This window comes from Nilaparvata lugens, chromosome 13, assembly GCF_014356525.2.
Source record: "Nilaparvata lugens isolate BPH chromosome 13, ASM1435652v1, whole genome shotgun sequence".
Taxonomy (NCBI): Eukaryota; Metazoa; Arthropoda; class Insecta; order Hemiptera; family Delphacidae; genus Nilaparvata; species Nilaparvata lugens.
Genome location: NC_052516.1, coordinates 23300662 through 23327044, shown reverse-complemented (window position 1 = coordinate 23327044; position 26383 = coordinate 23300662). Strand labels below are relative to the sequence as shown.

Below are 26383 nucleotides of genomic sequence, written 5' to 3'. Positions count from 1 at the left end.
TTTGTATTTTTCCAGGTGTCGTTCTTTTTGTAACTGGGAGGTGAAAATTGTTTACACACAGTTGAAAGTGATTATTTTTATTACTCTTGTCTATCATACAGATTAAGTGATATAAGTATAGGGATCCTTTAATAAGTTGAAAACTGTTGTAGATATAATACTGTATCTGATATGATCCTATTCCCCACTTCCTTCTCATACACTCTCTCATCTTACTCCACCATTACTAATCTCCTCCTTCTTTTCCTTTCCTCATCTCTCTACACTCTTATTCTCATGAAGAATGAGGAAAATTCAAGGAAGAACAAGAATATATTTGTCTCCCTCTTCTACTTTTTATCCTCCTCCCCTTCCTCATTGCCACCTTCTTCTTCTCCATTGTCTCCTTCCCCTTCTTCTTCCACTTTTTCTTAAAGCTCTCATGTATCGCCTAGACAAGAATGAGAAAAATACAAGGAAGAAGAAAAATATATTAGTCTTCATCTTCTTCTTTTTATTCTCCTCCTTCTTCCTCATCACCTCCTCCTTCTTCTTCACCATCGTCTTCTTCCTCTTCTCCTTTTACTCTTCCTAATAGCTTTCATGTATCGCCTAGACAAGATGAGAAAAATACAAGGAAGAAGAAGAATATATTAGTCTCCCTCTTCTACTTTTTATGCTCCTCCTTCTTCCTCATCACCACCTCCTTCTTCTCCATCATCTTTTTCCTCTTCTCTTTCACTCTTCCTCATAGCTCTCATGTATCGCCTAGACAAGAATGAGAAAAATACAAGGAAGAAGAAAAATATATTAGTCTTCCTCTTCTTTTCATTCTCCTCCTTCTTCCTCATCACCTCCTCCTTTTCCTCCATTTTCTTTTTCCTCTTCTTCTTCCACTCTTCCTTATAGCTCTAACTTATCGCGTAGACAAGAATGAGAAAAATACAAGTAAGAAGAAAAATATATTAGTCTCCCTTTTCTTCTTTTTATTCTCCTCCTTCTTCCTCGTCACCTCCTCCTTCTTCTCCATCATCTTTTTCCTCTTTTTCTTTTACTCATCCTTATAGCTTTCATGTATCGCCTAGACAAAATAAAATCAGCGCGTCCGAGGACACAGCAAGCCGCGGCGCTATATTCTATTATTACCGCCAGTCATTACTCGGCTACGTGTGCTAGCATGCTAGTATTCTTCCGCGCTCGCCCGCCGCCGAGCGAAACGGGTCTGCTCAAAATTCCGCGCACGTCGCCCACTGCTACACAGCGCTGCAATCTTGGCCGAGAGAAAATAGAAAAGCCGAAGAAAATTAAGTCTGTCTGGCGTTGGGAATCGAACCCTGCGACGGAAATTAGATGATGATGATGATGATGATACTTAGAGAAAATAGGTCCCAACATGTCGACTTCCGTGTGGATTACTCTTATTATTTGATGATTCGTTTATGTAGAATGTAGAGGGATTATGATGATGCTGATGATGATATTAATTTATTTATTCCATTGAAAATCACAAATCATTATCACAATATTATATTATATTATTGGGAGAAGACAACAGGTGTATCACAGAACTGTCTTTTTCTCAAATTTTGATGACAGGTTTCCGAGCTCCGGATTTAGGAAAGTTTTAGACTTACCAGGAGAAATATTAGTTTTTTCATTTATATAATTGAAAACGCTTCTCCTTGGCGTGATTAAACATCCCTAGATATTTCAAAATCGTTTTTCATAATGCAAGATTTATAATTGAACAGAAAATGGACAAAAATCATGAATTGTAAACATAACCTATTTTTGGACATTTTCTATCTTAATTTGGGAAAGGAATAGCTTTGGGCTTCAAGACTGTTGTTCCTTTCCCAATCATTCATAGTTGAGAATCATATTGTATCTATCAATGTATAAAATGAATAAATGAAATTGATTCTTATTCTCTGAACAATATGGCGATTGAAAAATGCAGATCGATAATGATAGAATCTAACCTCCTGGGGCCTGTTCCATAAGAACTTGAAAGTCCTGTAATACAGGAACAGCTGATTTTATCGGCTATATTGAGCATGTAATTGGAATGTGATTGATTCTCTTGTATTACAGGACTTGTAACTTTTATGAAACAGGCCCCTAGTTAGATATAATTATATTTCTAAAAATTCGACTGAGTCTTTGTCAATATTGTAGAACCCGTTCCTCAATTGAATAAAAACACACATTTATGTTGTCAAATTCTACACAGTTTCATTTGGAAACTAGAATAAACCAAATTAAACTGTGTAGAATTTGACAACATATGTGTGTTTCTATTGAATGAAAAAGACTAAGAAAGTGTCAAAAAACTACAGATTTATTGATACTTAGGAAGACCGGTTTTGGTTATTACACCATTGTCAATCTCTGACAAAATCAGTTTTATCAGAGATTGACAATGGTGTAATAACCGAAACCGGTCTTTCTAAGTATCAGCAAATCTGTAGTTTTTTGACAATTTCTTAGTCTTTTTCATTCAATATGAATAATTACCACAATATCTACTTCTCAACTATACAAAAAGTGTGTGTTTTTATTCAAATATATATTTCTTTTATCATGATGATATAACTATGATAATTTATAATCAATGATAGTATGATATTTGTAATCATGATGATATTATGTTATTGATGATCATGATAATTGGATATCTTCAATCATTTTATAATAGTCTATTATTTTGATAACGAGGAACCATATGTGGGAGCAGAGGAAAAAGGAGAAGAAGAAGTAGAAGAAGAGGGAAGAATAAGAGATACGACCAATAACAACCAGGAATGTCCAGTGCCGGTCGGAGAGGAACGTGACACAGTTGGAAAAATAGAGGATGAAAGTGGGTGCAAGTGTAGCAGAGATAGAAGAAGAAGAAGAAGAAAAGAAGAGAAGAGAAGAAGAAGAAGAGAAGAAGAAGAAGAGAAGAAGAAGAAGAAGAAGAAGAAGAATAGGAGAGGAAGAAGTGGGGGATGAGAGAAGGAGGAGTAGTAGGAGAGGAGGAGAAAGAAGTAGAAGAAGAATAGGAAGAAGAAGAAGAAGAGAAGAAGCAGAAGAAGAAGAAGAAGAAGAAGAAGAAGAAGAAGAAGAAGAAGAAGAAGAAGAAGAAGAGAAGAGAAGAAGAAGAAAAGAGAAGAATCAGAAAGAAGAAGAAGAATAAGAAAAAGAAGAAGAAGAAGAGAGAAGAGAAGAAGAAGAAGAAGAAGGAAGAGAAGAAGAAGAGAAGAAGAAGAAGAAGAAGAAGAAGAAGGAAGAAGAGAAGAAGAAGAAGAAAAGAAGAAGCGAAGAGAAGAATAAGACGAAGACAGAAGAAGAAGAAGAAGAAGAAGAAGAAGAGAAAAAGAATAAAGCCCTAAGAAGAACAAGAAGAATATAAAAAGGAGAAGAAGAAGAAGTAGGTAAAGAGGAAGGAGCTCAAATAAGATGTGAATAAGGTACAGTCTGTCCCCCCTGATAAAGGGCCCCGGCAGTTTTAATTCCTAGTAAAGGGCCGCAGGCACGTTTCTTTCGGGACACCCTCTATGTGCCGCCACCGGTGAATGGAAATATCTGCGCGCTCGCTACGTGAGGCGATTTTTTATTTCTTTTAGGTGAACAACAACCCCTCCAGCCACCGCCTCCGCCACTGCCTCCTCGATATTTTATCGTCGCTACGTGAGGGCTGTGGTAGGAATTTGCAGAGGCCAGGCCAGCGTCCAATCAATTCTCGATCAAATGAGCCCCAAACAACTTGGTTGGTGGTGTGGGGAGGGGGCTTATCAAGTGTCGTCCATCTCATAACCACTGCATTCCTTCACCTTTGTCTTGTCTCCTCCACACTCCGACTAATTCTCCTCCTCCTCCACAACCTCCTTCGAGCAAGAAATTTTCATCTGTACAAGAGATTGTCAGTTCATATCGAATTGTAAAAATCATAAGTATTCACTATTAAGGAGTAACAGTTGACAGTCATTTTTGTTGAGATTTTCATTATAAAAAATGTCGAATGCAATCCAATATGGCGGCTAAAATGGCGAAAATGTTGTCAAAAACAGGGTTTTTCATGATTCTCTCGGAAACGGCTCCAACGATTTTGATCAAATTCATACCTGAAATAATCATCGATAAGCTCTATGAACTGCCACAAGTCCCATATCTGTAAAAATTTCGGGAGCTTCGCCCCATCAATGCAAAGTTTGATTTTAGATTCCCAATTATCAGGCTTCAGATACAATTTAAACAAAAAATTTCAAGTGAGAAAGATTGAGCATGAAGATCTCTACAATTGATGTTCAGTAATATTTCCACCTAAAATTGAAAATAAGTTATCAATATAAATATAAGTGATAAATTTCCATAACGGCAAGGAAAGTTGTGTGAGTGCGCCACACCAGATTTTTTTTAATGTGACATACTATGTATGTATCATATTCATCTAATAGATCAAAACAACATTTATTAAGGAATCATTTTTGTAGCCTGATTGTTTGGGAATTATTACTACATTTTCGTTATTCTCCCTTTTTTATTATTTATTCTGTATCAAAATCTGATTTTATTGTTGCAATTTTTATTCGTTTTCTTTCATCTTATCCTTGAAATCTTTGAAGTGTCATATTCATTTATCTTTTGTAACTCGTTTTTCTGTAACTGGGCGCCCGCCGGAAAACCTTCGGATTTGGCAGAACCCTCAATTGTTTGAATTCGAATGAAAAAAATTTGATTTGAAAAAAAAAAAACTTTTGAAGTTTTCATCATTCCCATCTGTAGACTGGCCGGCCGCTGTTGCTTATAGTGAGGTCCACGTTATAATGGCAGTGTTTGGTTAGCAATGGTATTGCTATCCTTGTCTATCATTCAACAAAGTGGAAAGCGCTATCTCTTTCTCGCTTCGCTCTGTCTACAGATCGTTTTTTAAGAATGAAGAATTAATAATTAATTTATTGCAAAATATTCTATCTTAATCATGGAAATCTATTATGATATTATTGAAATATATGATTTCTTGCTTAGTAAAATATAGTTAATTATTTTAATTGTGAATGAACAGTTAATATTGGGTACTTTAATAAACCTGTATCAGCTACCGTCTATAGAAGACATTGCCTTGACAGAGGATTGCAACGTTGTTCTTCTATCTTTCTTCACTGCCATTATAACGTGAACCTCACGATAGTATAAAATGAGAGCTGCTATCAAGAGATACTCACTTGTCAGATTGCTGTAAATTATTTCTGGTCTTGGAGAAAAATGAAATTATTCATTCAATTTCCTGCTCAAGGAACAAAAACGATCGCCGTTTAGGTAACTGGGAATCTGAAACTGATATTGGAACCGAGAATATTACTGACATTTTCATATGGTTGGATAATTTTCAAAAGCGGAACTCTGACAATGTCAGAACAGGTGTACTTTTCAGAGAATCGTTAGGAGGAAAATCCTGTTTTGAATGGAAAATGTGCTGCTCCCTCTTAAAATTATCCGGGAATTGAGTCTATTGAAATTGCCACCTTGCAGATTTTATCGCTGGCTGCGATACGAATGTTATTCTCACCATTTGACAAGTACAGTAGACGGTTTCTCGAGTAAGCCCTAATTATTCAAAGCCTCGATAAATGTTGGTATCAATTGTGGAGTTTCATTGAGACGTTATCAATGATGGAATTTGGTTCATGCTGATATTCATTCATTAACCTTTTCCCGCTAAATTTCATCTTGTACTCTCAGGTAAAAGAGGTAAATGAGGGTGAAATTGAGGTTATTGAAAGTCTAACACTGATTTAAGATTGATTTGTTCATGGAAACATCTACGAAGAAGAAGTGAACGGAATAGTGGGAAGGAAAAGAGAAGGAGAATGTTGAGGAAGAGGAGAAGGAGGTTGAGGAACAGAAGGAGGCAGAATAGAAGTGGAAGGAGGATAAGAAGAAGGAGAAGGAAGAGGAGGAGGACAAGGTTGAGGAAGAGGAGGGAGAGTAGGAAGAGGGGGAGAAGATGGAGGAGAAAAGAGAAGGAGAATGTTGAGAAAGAGGAGAAGGAGGTTGAGGAACAGAAGGAGGCAGAGGAGGAGTGGAAGGAGGATAAGAAGAAGGAGAAGGAAGAGGAGGAGGACAAGGTTGAGGAAGAGGTGGGAGAGTATGAAGAGGGGAAGAAGGAAAAGGGGGCAGAGGAGGAGTGAAAGGAGGATAATAGGAAGGAGGAGGAGGAGGAGGACATGGTTGAGGAAGAGGAGGTTGATTAGGAAGAGGGGAAGGAGGAAAGGAGGACGATAAAGAGAAGAAGAAGGTGGAGAAGAAGGAGGAGATGGAGAAGAAGGAGGAGGAGAAGAATGGAAAAAAATGGAGGTTGATGGAAATAGGGGTACAGAGAAGAAGAGGAGAAGTACTAGGAGGGAGAGGAAAAGGAGGAGGAGGAGAATGAGTAAGAGGAGGAGAGGAGGAATTGAAGTGAAATGAAGATGAGAAGAAGTAAGAGGACGTTGAAGAGGAGGAGGAGACGAAGGAGAATTGAAGTGGAAGGGAAATAAGAAGAAGGAAGAGGAGGTTGGAGAGGAGGAGGAAGAGGAGGAGGAGATGGTTGAGGAAGAGGGTGAGGAGAAAGAAAACCAAGAAGTGAAGGAGGAGAATGAGATGTTTGAGGGGGTAGGGAAGTGGGAGGAGAGGAAAGATGCAAAGGAGAAGTGGAAGGATGATGAGAAGAAGGAGGAGGAGGAGGTAGAGAAGAATAAGAAGGAGAATGTTGAGGAAGAGGAGGAGGAGGAGTTGTAGGAGGAGCAGAAGGATGCAGAGTAGAAGTGAAAGGAGGATAAGAAGAAGCTGGAGGAGGAAGAGAAAAAGGAGAAGGAGAAATGATGAGGAAGAGGAGGAGGCGGAGGTGCTGGTGGAGCAGAAGGAGGAAGAGGAGAAGTAAAAGGTGGATAAGAAGAGGGAGAAGGATGACAAGGTTGAGGAAGATGAAAGAGAGTAGGAAGAGGGTGAGAGGAAGGGGAAAAGTAGGAGAAAGACAAAGGAGGAGGAGAAGGAGAAGGAGAAGAAGAATAGAAGAATGAAACAAAGAAGAATGATGAGGGAAAGCGGAAGAAAAGGAATGGAGTAAGAGGAGAGAATAAGTGAAGGTGAATGGAGAAGTAATGAATGAGTGGGTGGAGAAGTGGGAGCAGGGTAATGATGCAGAGGAGAAGTGAAAGGAGGATGGGAAGAAGGAGGAGGGGGTTGAGAAGAAGGAGAAGAAGAATTTTAAAGATTAGGAGGAGGAGAACCAGAAGGAGGCAGATAAGAAGTAAAAGGAGGATAAGAAGAATGAGAAGGAGATTGAGAGGAAGGAGGAGGACAATGTTGAGGAAAGAGGAGGAAGAGTAGGAAGATGGGAGGTGGAAAAGGAGAAGGGCAAAGAGAAGAAGGAGTAGAAGGAGAAGGAGGAGGGAAAGTCTAAGAAGCTGAGCCACAAGTTGCAGCCAGGCTATGATAATGTTGGACGACCAATCCTTACTTGTTGGTTACAAGTGACTTCTTAATGTCGTACAAATGGCCCCACAGCAAGCCTAATGTTGTACATCCCGTAACAGCTGCTAAGCCGACCGCTTACTTCAGCCATGAATCCTGCTCCATTTCTTGCCACCCTCTATTATTCCACCCACCCTTTGCTTTTCTATGTTTCACAATGGATTTGTCTTGTTCGAATGTTATATTTTTCGACTTTTCTCACCTATTCTCTACAATGGAATCAGGGGCCTGTTTCATAGAAGTTACAAGTCAGGTAAAATCTAAAAGTTTGTGTTTCATAAACAATTTTCCCTGTAGAACAATTTACAAGACATTTGCCTGTATTACAAGTAAATAATACAGGACTTTATCATGGTTGTGTTTCATAAAAAGAAACTTCCTGTATTACTGGACCTGTAAGAAGTTGAATATTTTATCATTGTTTAGACCATCCTAAAACTTTTACAAGTGTAGGTAGAATCTTGAAAAGCGACATTTTTTTGAAAAGACAACTTGTTACAATGGATGAAGGTAGTAGTTCTAGTTCTGGTAAAGATGACTATGTTATTATTCGTAGGCCAAGAATTTTCAAGGACAGAATTTCTTACAATATGATGCAGGAAACTTAAATATTATGAACGGTTTAGATTGAGCTTTCCTCAATAAAGCGTTATTGGATATATTCAGAAAATGTTCGTCCATAATGTTTTATGTTTTTTATTGAACAAATTCAATTAATGTCGTTAATTTATTTATTAACATTTTATAGTTAGCTTTTTTTGAAACATAACTGTTATTATAAGTTATGTAAGTTAAGTAGTTATAAAAATTTCTAAACTATTTATCATTAACAAGTAATTCTCCAGCATGAATGCAATCTGTCCATCGTCAGAAATTTGATAATATGGATTTTCCACCAAAACATCTTGAGTAGCACTTGTTCAAATATTATATTAGGCTCGCTGGCCAATGAAAACATTAATATATTCGAAATAAAGGAACTTTAATACAGGTGATTTCACAAGTGTAGAATTATTTTTATGAAACATAATTTTACAGGATTGTAAATTTCAATTCATAAGTCCTGTAATACAGGCCCTGTATCATAAGGGTTTTATGAAACAGGCCCCAGATGGAAAATTCGTCAAATTTTGTGTGATCATCGTGAATTCTTAATCAAATCTTGAATAATTAATCATCATTTCCATCAATTTTATTATTGAGACGTGACAAAGGGATGTGAGTTCAATTCATTATTCAAATTAAACGCATACATTGTGGCTAGTGGATTTAATTTATTATTTTATATTTATATTTATTTTATATTTTTTCACCCATAGACTGTAGGGGTATTCACAATGTTAAAGTTAGCTGGCTAAGTCGAGCTATTCGCTATCTCCAGCTATTTGCTAAGTCTGTGTTAACTCAATGCTGTAGTGGTACGTTGGGAAAAATTAACAGACGAGATAACAGATTTGAGACTGCTAACTCTAGCTATCTCAGTCAAAACGGCAGCCATATTATGTTTATAATCTCACTTTTTCAAACTAACTTTGAGTTACACAAATTATCCACTTGGATCGCTTCTGCAGTTAGCTAATAGTAGATGGTTTTAGATGGGGCGATCACAATCTAGAGTTATCAAAAAATAGCACTTTAGCTGACTAAAACAACATTGTGAATACCCCTATTAATATAGTCAGTATATTATTATTAGTATACCTAATATACTTAGTATTACCCCTTTTGGTATATCAATATATATGTTTTTCCCACTAGATTCATCTTCTTACTACACGTATTCCTTCTTATTTCATCCACTACTTTTTTATCTCCTACCTTAATTATCTATATTTGTTTCCGGTATTATTCCTCACTTATACCTTCCCTTGAAACATCCTTTCCTAACATACCTTCCCCTTTTCCTAAACTTTTTTCTCATCCTCCTTTACACCCTCGCACACCCATCCTTCTCTTCCTCCTTCTCCTTCTCCCCTTCATCAACCTCCTCAAAATCTTTTTCGTCTTCCTTTCAAATTTTCTTCTCATCATCTTCGTCTTCCTTAGACTCCACCTCTCCTCCTCATTCTCATCACACTCTTACTCATCCTGCTCTCCCTCTTTCTCCTCTTCATCCTCCTGCAATTCCTTCCTCTAGTACTACTTCTTCCCCTCATCCATCTCCTCCTCCTCCTTCTCCTCCACCTCCTCCTTTATCCTCCTCCTCCACCTCCTTCATTTAGTACTACTTCTTCTCCTCATCCATCTCCTCCTCCTTCTTCACCACCTCCTCTTTATCCTCCTCCTTCACCTCCTTCCTTTAGTACTACTTCTTCACCTCATCCTACTCCTCCACCTCCTCATCATCATCCTCCTCCATCTACTCCCACTAGTAGTACTCCTCCTGCTCGTCCATCTCCTCCTCCTCCTCCTTTAACCCCTCCTCCACAACCCTTCACACCTCTTTATGAGCGTATAATTAATGTATCCATCCATTGTTTATAAGTGAGTAATAGTCTAGTCTGCTTTCTTCCAAGCAGCAGCCAGCAATACAACACAATCTACGTGTGCAACTCTGCCTAAACAGTCAGCAGTCTCCCGACTCAAATAACAGATTGCTTCTTCATAAAAGATGATTGATGAGCCACGCAGTCATTTAAGTTAATTATTTCCGCACAGACGACAGTTTTGTGGTATGTGATGTTGTGATAGAATTTAGGTGGTAGAACATCATAAATTAGGAACGGTATACAGCAAAAGTGAAGGAACATTCGAAAATTATGAATGTCTTTTGTGCTGTCCCAGGAGATGTTACTATATTCCTTACGGATTCTAATCACTCACTCCCTGTGTTCTAGTGGTAGATATTAAGGTGCGTACAGATATACGCGCCGCGAACATGAGCAATTCACTTTTAATCAGCTGATTATATCTGTATTTTTACAGAAACGGTAGGATACAGATATAAAAAGCTTGGCATCAGCTGATAAAAAGTGAATTGCTCATGTTCGCGGCGCGTAAATCTGTACGCACCTTTAGATTTCATTTAATCAATTCTCTATTAATCAAATCGTACATCACTTACATAGAATAGTGTCACAATGATTCATAGTTGAATTTTGAATGGTGAATTATACTTGAGGAAGCATATTTTGCCTCTAATTGCGATGTCACTAAACTAACATCTGGTTGAAATTTAGTTCGTATAATAAATGAAAGAATTGGCTTATATCACTATCTTCGTAAACAAAGCCATATTGCAAGACAGTTGGTTGATGATAAGTCAACATAGGTAGGGCTCTTACACCAATAAAAACACTAGCTGATATAGATCAATATATTTTCATTGGTGTAGGAACCCTACCTGTGTGTCTAATTACAATTTAATCCGTTGTTTAGTTGAGACGTAATGATGCGTCATTTGCGACTTCCTATCCCGTACAAGAAAAAGCTCTACCTCCGTAAACAAAGCCATAGTGCATTCTGGTGACGTCAGCACAGGTAGGGCTCCTACACCAATAAAACACTAGCTGATATAGATCAGCTGAAATCAACATATTTTCATTGGTGTAGGAGCCCTACCTGTGCTGACGTCACCAGAATGCACCATGGCTTTGCTTACGGAGGTAGAGCTTATACTCGTACGGGATAGGAAGTCATGAATGACGCATCATCTCGTCTGAACTAATCAACTGATTAAATTGAAATTTTGCATATAAATTCTCACTGTAGCGAGGATGGTTAAAGGACTTTTTTCAATTTTTCAAGATTCCAGTACGTCAAGTTTTCAGTATGTCAAGTTTTTTATTAAAAATCCTTGCGGAGCACGGGTTACCTGCTACTTTAGAATAAATATTATAAAATAGTCAACTATAATATACGGTATCATCAACCATTAAATCCTTATTATTAATTTATTGAAAGAGTTATTCTTCAATATTGTACAGAACTCTCACCTAATTATTTCTCCCCTGTATTTATTTCTTTAATCATTGTGACTTGAAAATATTAAAATTTGTCTCTTTTTGAATTATTATTGTTGGTAGCTTGTAATGGAAGTCGCCTCCAATATGTTTGCCTTTTTCATTACAACACTTGATAGATCTATTTATTCATTCAGAATAACCGTGAGTATAGATATCGTACATATACTGATAGTTTCATTATAAATCTCCAAAGTTTCAATCTTCAAAGTTTGTGTGTGTATGAGTGTATGTGCGTCTGTGTACACGATATCTCATCTCCCAACTAACGGAATGACTTGAAATTTGAAACTTAAGGTCCTCACAATATAAGGATCCGACACAAACAATTTCGATCTGATGCAATTCACGATGGCGGATAAAATGGTGAAAATGTTGTCAAAAACAAGGGTTTTCGCGATTTTCTCAAAAACGGCTCCAACGATTTTGATCAAATTCATACCTAAAATAGTCATTGATAAGCTCTATCAACTGCCACAAGTCCCATATCTGTGAAAATTTCAGGAGCACCTCCTCATCTATGCAAAGTTTGATTTTAGATTCCCAATTATCAGGCTTTAGATACAATGAAAACAAGAAATTCCAAGTGGAAAAGATTGAGCATGAAAATCTCTTCAATTAATGTTCAGTAACATTTTCACCTAAAATTAAAAATAAGCTCGAAATTCGAGAAAATGTTATTATTTCAATTACAAACTGTTGGCAACTGTTGATTCTATTAAATCATTCACTATGAAGAGATAGCAAACTTCGTGTGTCTCCAGCCTTATTGTCCTGTCACCAGCTGGCTTGGATCTTTGAATAGTAGACTTGAGATGCGCGGGCACACTAGCGTCAGGTGATAAATTTTCATAACGGCAAGGAAAGTTGTGTGAGTGCGCCACAACAGATTTTTTATCTTTTAAAATGCCTGTTTCTTGTTTTATATCCATGTATGTGTCCTTACGTCAAAATATTTCTAAAGTTTTCTCATGCACACATCATTATCTCAGAGATGTTGAGGCTGTAAACAGTCATTCAATGGAGCATAATGTTTTTTCAACTGATGCTGTCTAGGCTCAGAACAATTCTGATTGCTTCTTTCGAGCTTCAAGAATTGAATCCATATTTTGGTTTGGTAGATGTGGAATATGTTGTGGTACAACACATAAGGCTAGTTACACACATCGAGTTTTGGACGTACGATTTTTTGTCATCCTTATAAATTCTATTAGATTGAACAGATGATGTTTGTCTGGACAGTTCAGTTCAATCTGATTGAATAAATTCATAAGGACGGTAGAAGATCGAACTTCCTAAAATAAAATAATGTGTTTGTAACTGGCTTAAGATGTTGATGTGATAGATATCCGTATTGAATGAGAACGAATTAATATTGCCAAATTCATCAAATAAATTTTAGATAATAGTCTCGTTTATCACATTATAATCAGTGTCCAGCAAACTGAAAGCTTAAACATTAAGTATAGTGAGGTCCACATTATAATGGCAGTGTACGATTGACAATACTGTTGCTGTCCTTTTCTATCATACAACAAAACAGATAGCACTATCTCTTTCTCGCTTTGCAATGTTTTCTATTTGCCAGAATATTTTATATTTACTTTTGACAGTGACTGTAAAAAACTGAACAAAAAATTCTCAGCCGCCATTTTTTTTCTTCATTCTATCAAAATACTTGAGTACACAAGTCGTATAATTGATTCAAAATGTATTTTTGGAACGATGAAATAATTTTTAAACATTACCGTATGAGAAACACAAATTAAAATACCTGAAATGACATATTAAAAGTTGATTACCAACCATCCTAGACTTCATCCATGCTTCAGTTAGCCTACCCGTATAGGTTAGACCTACTCGTACCGGTATAAATAAAATTGAAAAGTTATTTCAAAATTAAGGGGGTGAGAGATACTTAAACATACTTGATGTTTCAAAATTAATCCATTGAAATTACTTATTTTTAAAAAGTAATTCCATTTTTATATTATTTTAAAAAGAAATTGGAATAGAATTCATACCAAATAACTCAATTTATGTTGTTTTGAAATTCAGATCAGTGTATCACAGCTTTTTAAATAAGCCGCCATTTCAGGTTTGTATAAAAATAAAAATCTGATCTCAGTTATGGGAGCAAATTTTTGAATCAAATTATGAAAAAATATATTTTCTTGATCAATTTGACATTAAATTCATTATTTTATCAAGTAAATGATAATTATTATTGGATTAAATTTACCCGGGATGAATTGAGTAACAGCTGTGTACAGCCAGTGGCAAAATGGAGAGAATTGGCAACGGTTTTCTCCTATCTTTCTTCACTGCCATTATAATGTGGACCTGACTATAGCAGATTATGTATGTGTGAAGCACTACCATGTTATGAGTAAATCCTATATAATGAGATGTATAAATGGAATAATAACAAGAACGGGAGGAAGAGGACAAAGAATAATATCAAGAGCGGGGTTGGAAGAGGACAAAGAATAATATCAAGAACGGGATTAGAAGAGGACAAAGAATAACATCAAGAACCGGGTAATAGGGAGACGAAGAATCTCAACAAGAATATATAAGACAAACTCGATCAGGCTGTGAGAGAATGCGGCAAATGTATTCAGCAAAGAATAAGTACGTTACAACAAGACAATGAATGTTGGTTATGCCTCAAAGATGGTTTCTAGGTAGCAGATAACGCATGAACAACACAACTCGTGACAGAATTGCTATTGAAAAGCTGGTTTGCCTTTTATATACGACAAATACATAGAAGCTGGATACATAGTAATGTTTTGTAACACAAGAGATGGATATATAGTGATACGCTTTGTAACACAGAAGCTGGATACATAGTAATGTTCTGTATCACAGGAGATGGATATAGTGATACGCTTTGTAACACGGCGCCCGCTAATCCAAAAAGACAGAACTCTGGTGTCGTGGAGTAGTGGAACCGAGAAGTTACTCTCTGTTTTCCGAAAATAAATAAGTTGTTGCCAGCGAGACGTGCGCTACTATTATTATTCCTTTGTTGTGCAGTTCGGAAGCGAGGAAATAGATGGAGAATTGCGGTGGAACGAGGGGGAATGAGATGGAAGATTGAGGGGGATGGAAGGGGAGAGAGATGGTGTGAGAAAGGAGGGGAAAGGGATAGAGAATTAAGGAGGAAGAGGTGAGAAGAGATAGAATTTTGGGGAGGAATAGGATGCGATATAGAAGATGAACGGAAAATTCATTCTTGATAATATTTCTACCTTGTTAATTATACTTTGATTATCTGATCAAAATACTGGATACGTGATCAGTATAATTTCCTAGATACTATTTAATTTCTACTTATGCAATTTGTTATTTGAGGGGAAATAAATTAAATAGGAAGACTAGAAATTGTCAAAGCACACGGATTTCTTCAGATAGTCTTCTTATATAATATGAACTATTACCACAATATTAACTTCTCAACTACAAAAAAAGAGAAATAAATTCATTTATTAATTCAAAATAGGGAGTTGGATTTCTTTATTTTTGTAATAGCTAGCAGGCTCGCTTCGCCTGTCTAGCCAGGTGAGCTCTGCTCCCTGGACACGCGGCTGAATCATCCAGAAATGAGAACAGCAGACTCGCTTCGCTCGCCTGCCTTCTTTCTTTGAGCTTGCTTCCTCTCGTCAAATAGTCAAATACAGATCGCGTGTCTATATCGGGCGAATCCTTGTCGTAATTTTAAGTTCTCTCAAGATAGAATTTCTAGACCTTAGCTAAACTTCTGTGTCAACTTTGAATATTCTCTCTCAATAAGTTCTTGTATATTGTGAGAGAACGCAGAAAAAAACGCTTGGGAACGCTAGAAAAACGTGAATAAACTGCTCATCTTTGGGTATCTTGGGCGTAATTCTGAAGTACTCTGAAGACAGAATTTCAAGACTTTAGCTGATCTTCTGTACCAAATTTGAACATTGTGTTAATTAGTTCTTGGAAACGATCATAAACTGCAGATTTTGGGCGGATATTTGGATTTATTACAAAACATTTCCAATACAACAATTTCACACCTCAGCTAAGCCTGTGTACCAAATTTCCACATTTTCTAAAAATTAGTTCTTTAAGAATCTGAGAAAACGCAGAAAAACGCAGATTTCGGGCTTGTCTTGGAAAATTTTCTCAAATCTGTTCCAAGTGCGCCTATAGAAGGCCATACATGTCAAATTTAAACGTTTTTGGTTCAGTAGACTTCTAGTTATATTGGTTATGGATGAGTGCACTCAACGTTCCATGATGAGTTGATACTGCAATTGTGAATATAGATGTAGGAATGAATAATATTTAGGATAAAAAGTCTAGAGGTTACCGTATTTCATGTTGATGATTTGTTTCACACACATCGATATGAACCAGATTCAATATCTACGGAAAATAGATAGTAGCATTTCAATATTCATAAATTGAATACAACTTGCTTTAAAATTGATCTCATTTTCAAATTAGTGACATTTTGAACCCTTTTTTAAGAGAGATTTTGAAAAGGACACTCGAGAATGACATCATCAATTTTGTAACTATACGAATTTAATGTGCAAATATTAGAAGGGTAAGCTACTAGTTAACTGCTGGGTAACATAATATGATAGGTTTTAATAGAATATAATTTTTCCTGCACACGACAACATAATTCATTAACCCATAAGTTATCTTTGTGAAAAATGGTGACAAAAGTGTTTCTAGTTTGAGTTTCTTTTCACGTTTTAAAATTTTTAATTATTATAATACAGTATTTTTCAGTTATTAGTGATGATTTAGTGAAGTATTCTTATTTAATTTGGTTTTCAACTTTCCTAAATTCTAAATTCCTAGTCTAAACATATTTTGGACTCAAAATTGGACAAAAATCGTGAAGTGTTAACACAACCTATTTTTTGGGAAATTTCTATCTAAATTTGGGAGAGGAACAGTTTTGGGCTTTAAGCCTGTTGTTCCTTCCCCAATCATTCAAAGTTGAGAATTATATTGTAACCTATGTATCAATGTATCAATGTATAAATGTATAAATGTATAAAACATATTAATTACATAGCCGAATAAGGTACATCAATCAATGCCATCAATTCTGTGTTATTGGTTCGTTTACAGTTCCCGTATACAGTCTTTCCCTATCTTATGCACAGTGCGACTTAATGGCACCTAAAGATCATTACTCGGTTTGCTCGGTTGATACTGCAACTCAGTGGAGTGATGGGGGGAAAGTTTTGGAGACTCATTCACTGACACCACACCATCCAATAGTTTTGTGCAGCGAAAAAAACTGACATTGTTGTACTTTTTACAACAGTGCGACTGTCGGAAGATTAATTTGGATTTTCGTTCAATAATAATAATAATTATTATTATGTTTTAAGTAGTGATAATTCATATACAGACATTTTACTCTAGTGTCAAGTGATATGCAAATTGATTTATATTGAACATGACCCTCCTCACACACAGACTCGTTCTAGGTGTACTATTTTATGAAATAACTGTAAAGTTAAGATTTCAAATGTTTGTAACATGATGCCTTTTGAGAATGAAAACTTTCTCATTCTTTCATTCATTCATTCAGTAGTCTTCTTGAACATTTAAGTAGCCCTTTTGAAATACTTCATCATGAACCAGATTGTCCAATATTTTATCATAAAATAATATCAAAATATCCTATTGAATGAAAAAGACTAAGAAATTGTCAAAAAACCACTGATTTATTGATAATAAGAAAGACCGGTTTCGATTATTACACCATTGTCAAACTCAGAGATTATCAGTTTATCAGAGATACTCAGTTTATCAGAGATTGACAATGGTGTAATAACCGAAACCGGTCTTTCTAATTATCAATAAATCAGTGGTTTTTTGACAATTTCTTAGTCTTTTTCATTCAATATGAATAATTACCACAATATCAACTTCTCAACTACACAAAAAGTGAAAATATCCTATTATATTAAGCGAGCAATTTCTGTATTTATATATCTGGTTATTTATGTTCAACGGATCTCGAAAACGACTCTAACGATTTTCACGGAATTTGAAACATATTAGGTTTATGATATAAAGATTCGATTGCACTAGGTCTCATCCTTGAGGAAACTCGCTGAACGACATTTAAAGGATAATTCATCCTTGGCTGAAACAGCTGTGGATAGTAAAAAAGTGAGTATGTGAAAAATCAAAATATCGCATCCCTGAAATTAATAAGATGACGTATAGCCGTATAGCTGTAAAAATTTGAAAACGATCATTTCAGAGAATTGTGTTGTGTTTATCAATAAATAAAATAACGAGCGAAGCTCGGTACCCCGATATTAATAATATATTGTGGAATATGAATTTGGCGTGCTACAAGGATATCATCCAAAAATCTCGCAGCTCACAAACACAGAATCATTCGAGAATTGGAATCGCTGCAACTTATAATCCGGCTTCCGACTGAGTTTTTCTCTCGAGATTTTCAACGGAGGAAAAGCGAGCGAGCCTATAAAGTTTGAGGCCTCCACCTCCGCCTCCATCACGTTCAACGGTTATGTTGTCAGATACAAGTTATAATGACAGCTAGGTCTGCCTACATCTGGAAACTACAACACTAATCCCACAACTTCTTGATGGCTTACTCAAGTTGGATACTCGGCAAGCTCGAATTGCCCATGAGTCAATGAGAGAAGTGTGTTGAATGCCGTTGGAGAGAGAAACGAGATGGGGGGATGATGTGTGGGAGAGAAAGAGGGAGCGAGCAAGAGAAAGTGAGTAGGTGATTGATTAGTTCTTTATTTATTCAGATTACAATTTACACTGACTCATACAATTATAATCATATAATAGCTAACAATACAGTTTTAGATGAATATACATTAATATTTATTTATTTATTGGATAGAGTAGTCGGAAAAGAAAAAACAGACTATTGCCCAAAACTTCTTCAATTTCCTAATTTTGTCTTGAATTGTCCAAATATTATGTAGGTTATGTTAATTGACCGACCAAAGTGAGGTCTAAGATTCAAGTCGACGGTTTGACAGTTCTCTTAATGTTTGAATGTTTGAATGTTTAAATGTTTATATGTTGCGCATTTACAGCGAAACGCGGTAATAGATTTTCATGAAATTTGACTGGTAAGTTCTTCTTTTAATTGTACGTATATATGTAATTGTCGGCGTATATACAAGGTTTTTGGAAATTTCGCATTTCAATGATAATATAAGAAGAGAAAGGAGCCTCCTTCATAGGCCAATATTAGAGTGAAAATCAGACTATAGAATTATTATTCATCATAAATCAGCTTTCTAGTGAACTATAATACTACCCCTTCAAAAACATAGAACATCTTGAAAATGTATCTTCCCATCAACGTTGTAGACAGTTGCAGCCAGACCTGATAACAGCGCTCACACTCACATTCCGGGACGACACGTCACGGTACGATAGGACAGAAAGCTCTATGTTTATGTAGGATTTTTTCTAGACATTTTAAATTGATAAATTTTCTATTAATCTTTGAGAAAACATAGCAACAGGTCAATGTAACTTACTGAGCGCGAGGTCTACTGTTCATAGAACTACTAGTTTAAAAGGAAAAAGGAGCCTCCTTCATACGTCAATATTAGAGTAAAAATCAGACTATAGAATTATTCATAAATCAGCTGACAAGCTATTACACAGATGTGTGGAGAAGCCAGTCTATTGCTGTATTTCCATAAATACATATAGTTTCAATCAGGTACTTGTGGATGAGAATACTGCGTGAGGTCTAATTTTCACAGAACTACTAGTATATAATTGCTTACAATACAGTTCTAGATGAATAAACATAATATTTATCTATTTATTTATTGGATACAGTAAACAATACAGTAGTCGGAAAAGAAAAAACAGGCCATTGCCCAAAACTTCTTCAGTTTCCTAATTTTGTCTCAAATTGTCCAAATATTACGTAGGTTATGTTAATATAAACTGAAATGATAACACTATTGAACTTTATATGATCATGAAAAAGGATGCATTTCAGAAATTCTTCCAAGATAATATTGTCTTGTATCTACATGAATTGGAGGAGTTCGATGTCCATTCTTTGGAGAGAATATTTAAAATATCCTTTCCAGTGACACTTTACCAAAAGAGAGAGTCGTAATAAATATGATTGGAGAGGAACGTGATAGGATAGATGTGTGTGTGTAAGAGAAGATCTTGATTGATTGATTGATTGCGTCATAAATGCAGATAACAATATATACTGGTTTATATAAATGTAAATAATAATATAATAATTATAATAATGCAGCGATACATAATTAAACAAATAATAACTTGTAGTTTTATATTATGAATTCACATGATTTTTATGTATTTATATTATATCCAATGATGCTGTTTCATCTCAATATGTACATCATAATAGGATCATATGATATTGACGCGTCTAGCAGACTCACGTCACGTCATGTCAAGTCGCGTCGCGTCTTAATTTGCGTCAAGCCTTAGTTGGTGCACTGTGCCAATCAGTGTCATTATAGTAACGTTTCATCCACTCCATTATTGGTGAAACTGTATAGACCAAATGCATGAAGGAAGGATACAATTACCCCCGAATATTTTCCATCACTTCCCGAAACCCTAAAGGGACAACGGAAACGAGATCCCAAATGCATAACTCCCATCAACTGATCTATCCTCACTTCCACTGTCCCCTCCAACACGTATCTCTCAAAGGAGGGGTTTCTATAGGCTCTGATAAAGTGACACAATAATCCACTCTATGAAAGGAGCATAGACGCAAAGGAACATAGAGTGGCCTATGTTACACTCTGAAAGGAGCACATAGAGTGGCCTATGGTCCAACCATTGTTCACTCTGACTCCAATGGTGGTATCACACAATGGTTGGGTGATTAGTCTCAAATATAGGCCTACTCACACATTAATGCATAAATACTATCACATATGTGTATTCACACACACACATACACACATGTACAGTGTTCAACTACTGCATTAATATTATCACGCATGAAGGAATTCTCAGATAATAATGACACATGGTTGCAGGAGAATATTCAAGGGAACTGCCATTTATAGAGAGGGAAAAGACGGGTATAATGGTAGGAATGTATGGAATACGTGGATGAATACAGTGAATATATAGAGAATATTCAGTGAATATAGAGTGGATATCCAGTGAATATATAGTGGATATTCAGTGAATATATAGTGGATATATAGTGAATACGTGGATGAGTTTAGTGAGCCTACTAGTTGAATTGTATGGTAGAGAAACCTATCATATTCCAAAATTCTGTCGAGTCATGAGTTGGATGGTAATATAATGCTTTGACTTCTCTAAGGTAGGCTGTAGACTGTGATGTGGGATTCTGTATTGTATTGAATCAGAGCAGTTGATTATCCTTATGTGAAGACTACCTTCCTATGTAAAGATCCATAATAGAGGATTTCATATTGTGTTTTGTATTAGATCAAAGCAGTTGATTATCCCCATGTAGAGACCAAAGCAGATTGTGAAGCCTTTGTGAAGATTTATGATAAAATATTTAATATTATATTTTGCATTGGATCAAATCTGATGGCTAACCTTAGATGATCATCCTGGGGTTGGACCAAACGAACGAATGCTTGTTCTAAATCAAGATCAATAAAAATCTGGATAAAACTAGTCTATTAATTCAATTCCAATGGCTTTAGAGTCATAATAACTAACATTGGATTCATACACTTCTTAAGACATAATTTATCATTATGTTCAATGATTATGTTTTTAATTCATCATTTTTATGTGTTTTATGCTCTAGCATCATGCTCGTTTGGTTCAACCCCAGCCTTATGTAAAGTGAAGACTCAGAAATCTTACCTTCCTATGCAGAATATAATGGCGATATTGTGCTACATTTTTACAAATAATGTGATAGTAGTTGATTACATAAAGGTCAATTTTCTAGAGCACTCATTGAATCTATTGGATAATGACATTTAAAGGTTTAACCTTCCGGTAGTCGCGCCCTACTCAATCACACGAGCAGTCACGTGTTGTATTTTGTACAACATCCAATTCTCCAAGTGTTTTGTATTCTGTTTACTGTCAAACATATTAATCAATTGTGTAATTACTTTTCCAATCTTCTTGGATTATTTCACGCCTATGAACATTTGGATAGTTACCATCTCATAGCCCAAATAAGGTACATCAAGCAAAGCCATCAATTCTGTGTTATTGGTTCGATTACAGTCCCCGTATACAGTCTTTCCCCTATCTTATACACAGTGCGACTTATGCACTGTCGCGACTAAATGGCACCTAAAGACTGAACCATTGCTTGGTTGATACTGCAACTCAGTGGAGTGATGGGGGGGAAGTTTTGGAATGCATAGGTGACTCATTCACTGACACCACCCCATTCAATAGTTTTGTGCAGCAAAAAACTGACAATGTTGTACTTTTTACAGCAGCGCGACTGCCCGAAGGTTAATAGTCCATTGGATTCAACAAGTGTCCCAGAAACCGGAACGTAGAGTATAATGTTTTATGAATTGGAATTGGGAACGGTTTGGAGATTCAGCTTGTTGTAATGTTCCAAATGTATTGGATCAGATTGTGATTTTTCTGTTCATGTCGATTGCGAAAATGCTGGTTCGTACATTTATTCCTAATTTATAATACAATTTGAACACTCCACCATCTTTAGAAACTCGATGGAGTTCAGAATGTATGGAGAGATCACTGAGCGCCAAAGAATCATTAAACGACAGAAAAATACGACTTCGAAGTTCCCAGACAATTGATTGGTATTTATTTTATCATTGATAAAAAAATAAATAGATTAACCGGTTTGACTGTTTCGCCTTTCTGGTTTATGCTTTTTTCATTCTCTCTTCTGAGAATTTCTGGAATCCCTGCCACTGCGGTCTTCAAAAAAAATATTCTTTTGACTTCTTTATTCATTCTATTAATCAATCAATGTATTAAATATACTTATACCTACATGTGTGTGAAAGTAGCCCTTCGCTAGAAACGAATTTGAACCTGATGGAATTTATTAGAGTCAAGTGGGCGTTCGGTTGTATTCGGTTCCTATTCGGTACCGAATTTAAACCGAATTACCGTTTCACACTTATCGGAATTTGCCGAAAACGAAACTAACCGAATGTGTGTGAAACTAGCCTGAGTCGTTTCGTTTTCATTCAATACGGATATCCAGTATAACTCCAGACAGCACCTTAACAACAACACAGAAAATGTATGAGTTCAATTTCAAATAATGCATATTAAGATATATATAATATATACGAGTGAACAATAAATGAGCATGAATCGATAATATATCTTTCATCTCTCATTATATTTTCTTCATTCAAAAATAAAAAACTTTTAATATTACAAAACGATTCAGTTCTAAAACGAGAACGAACGAGACTATTCATTCTCCTCTTGTCGCTTTGAAGCCGATGTAATCCCCAAATTCATAACACCTCCCTAAATAGGATCAACCAGAATACAATAATAATTCGCAGCCTAAATTATAATCCCGAATTCAAATCTTCTCAGCGTATTCAAACAAACTTCCACTCGCCGCCAGTTTAGAAGTGGTGAATGAAAACTAGCAGGGGATCTGCTTGGCAAGCTTATAGAGGAAGGGCAAATTTAGTAGAATTGAGAACTTCTGGATATTTGGTTGAATTGGTGAGTGGGGGGAAGTGAGGGGAAGAAGATTGGAGGAAAATAGGATATCCTCGAAAGAGGAAGAGGAGGAATTCGTGGGAGATTTTGAGGTGAGGAAAGAGGAGGAGAATGAATAGTAGGAAGAGAAGAAGTAGGATGAGTTGGAAGTAGAAGAAAGAGGGAGAGGAGAACGAGAATAAGTTGTGGGAAGAAACGAGGAAGGAGGAGTTGGAGAAGTTGTAGGAATAGGGAGAGAAGGAGGAGGATGATAAGGAGAAGATGAGGAGATGAGAAGGTTGATGAGGAGATAGGTTTTTGGTCAAGAAGGAGGAGGAGGAGTAGGAGGAGGAGAAGAAGAAGAAGAAGAAGAAGAAGAAGAAGAAGAAGAAGAAGAAGAAGAAGAGAAGAAGAAGAAGAAGAAGAAGAAGAAGAAGAAGAAGAAGAAAAAGTAGAAGAAGAAGACGAAGAATAAGAAGAAGAAGAAAAAGTGGAAGATGAAGAAGAAGAAGGAAAATATGAAGAAGGATTAGGAGGAGGAGGGGAGGAGGAGGAGGAGAAAGTGGTCAAAGGAGAAGGAATTTGAGGAGACCCTCTTGAAGGAAACATGTTGAAAGGGGGGTGGGTCTCCTAGAAACATGTTCCGGGGGGTTGGGAAGGGAATCCTTGGACAGTTGAATGTTTGCCAAGGCTGCAAGCCAGGTTTCCAGGTACGGGGGGTGCCGGAGGTGGGCGAGGATAGGTGGAACCCCCTCGTTAATTTGGAACGACTCCATTCAATTCCCCCCTCTACCCTTCAGTCACCCCTTGATGGTGGAAAGTCCCCTTCATGGAGGGAGGAAGTGGGTTACTACTATTCACAGAGGAGTTGCAGCCACGTTATTATCTATCACTTATCAGACACTTGAATGTACTGCCTTTGCCTAAACCCCCACACACCCCTCTATCATTCCACCCCCTTCTTTGAACCTAGAATTCCCCTCCCCCCTACTAACTGAGCATTCAACTGCCACCGCTGTATCTTGGCAACTGTTACTGCCTTACAATTTATAATTTTAACTGTTCTGCCTTTCTCCTCTCTCCTAATCACCAGCATCTTTTTGATCAGTTTTGCTTCTCCCCTGAAACAAATTATTATGTTCCCACTCTTTTTTACTCTCCTTGCCGTATTACCATAGGTAAGGGAAGTATTGCTTTCCGAAAAAATTAAAGTACCCCAATCCAAATTTCTATACGTTTCAAGGTCCCCTGAGTCCAAAAACATGATTTGTGTGTGAGTGTGCGTGTGTGTGTGTGTGTGTGTGTGTGTGTGTGTGTGTGTGTGTGTGTGTGTGTGTGTGTGTGTGTGTGTGTGTGTGTGTGTGTGTGTGTTAACCGATTGACTTGAAATTTTAAACTCAAGGTCCTTATACCATAAGGATCCGACAATAAGAAACTCAATCCAAGATGACGGAAAAAATGGCGAATAATTACTAAAAAACCATGTTTTCCACGTTTTTCTCGAAAACGGCTCGAACGATTTTCTTCAAATTTATACCATGGATAGCTATTTATAAGCCCTATCAACTGACATGAGTCTCATTTCTGGAAAAATTCCAGGAGCTCCGTAATATTCTTGAGAAAAATGGCGGATAATGACTAAAAAACCATGTTTTTCACGGTTTTTTCGAAAACGACTTCAACGATTTTCTTCAAATTTATACCATGGATAGCTATTCATAAGCCCTATCAACTGATATGAGTCTCATTTTTGGGAAAATTGCAGGAGCTCCTTAATATTCTTGAGAAAAATGGAGATAATTACTAAAAAACCATGTTTTTCACGATTTTCTCAAAAAATTACATGACCGATTTTTTTCAAACTCTTACCCTGTATAGTTATTTATAAGCTCTATCAACTGGCATGAGTCTTTCTCCTGGAAAACTAATGGGGGGTCCACCCCATCCTTGAGAAATGGGCTTTGTAACCTCCTTCTCGTGCATGAGGTAGGTAGGTAGAGCAGTTTATAAAAAGAACACAGTCATAGTCGAGATATTTCATCTGTAGAACAGCTTTTTTGACGACTTTTGAGAATATCATCGAATTTCACAATTTACACAAAGGAAAAAGTACTCTGAAAACAATTATATATACACATATAAAGTAGTCTGATCGTAGTTGCAAATATTTTGCCGCCAATCGTCATTGTGTTATTCCCCTAAATTATTCTTGTCTAAGGATGAGGCTTACAGTTCAATGAGCAAGGAAAGTTGTGTGAGTGTACCACACAAGATTTTTCTCTTAATTTTTACCTCAGTTCACCTCGAATCTATACGCTTTAATCATTCTGAGATCCCTCATCTATAATCCTTATCTATACTAGTAGTTCTGTGACCAGTAGACCTCGCGCAGTTATAACGACTTCCCAAACCATAAGCACATCCACACTGATACACTAACTACAGTACTTATTTGATCAGATCATGCTTACACAAGATTTAATTATCATATAACGCTTTCCGGAATTTAGCGCGAGAAAACCAGAAGACATCTAGGCGCCCAGACGAGCTGTTATAAGTTATTTACATCCTATTTAATAGTGCATAAAAATTGCATTCAATGAGGCATGCAATTTATAGTCTACACAGCTGCTGATTTTTTACCAAGTTACATTGAGGTATTGAATTTTATGAGTCATGGCATGCAATTTATAGTCAACTCGACAGCTGATTTATGATGAATAATTTCATAGTCTGATTTTCACTCTAATATTGACGTATGAAGGAGGCTCCTTTTTCCTTTTATATTATCCTTGAAATGCAAAATTTTCAAATACCTTGTATATACGTCGACGCGTAATTTAAAAAGGAACATACCTGTCAAATTTCATGAAAATCTAGTCTATTACCGCGTTTCGCCTTAAATGCGCAACATTTAAACATATAAACATTTAAACATTCAAACATTTAAACATTCAAACATTTAAACATTCAAAGATTTAAACATTAAGAGAAATGCCAAAACGTCGACTTGAATCTTGGACCTCACTTTACTCGGTCAATAAATGAAAATCGAGCCTCAAATTTTGACATTCAATAACTTTTTTATGTGTGCACCAAGTTTGATGACTTTTTAGTTGTGTTTGTTATGTTCAGGAGCAGGTTTATGGCCTATCAAATTTATGATCCAAATTCAGGACTCTTTCCTACGGTCCTTCGAAGTTCACATGTAATCCTTATGGAAGAAGATTTGTGAGCTGGCTACACACAGAAATAAA

At 36.4% G+C, this 26383-nt stretch overlaps 1 protein-coding gene across 1 annotated transcript in view; it reads left to right on the top strand.

Annotated features, from left to right (window-relative positions):
- Positions 1–1156: 1156 nt before the first annotated feature.
- Positions 1157–26383, top strand: part of LOC111051396 (neuroligin-2) — a 147927-nt gene continuing 122700 nt past the window's right edge. The window contains 1 exon segment of the mRNA XM_039440398.1: positions 1157–1298. Coding sequence (XP_039296332.1) covers positions 1157–1298 — 142 coding nt within the window.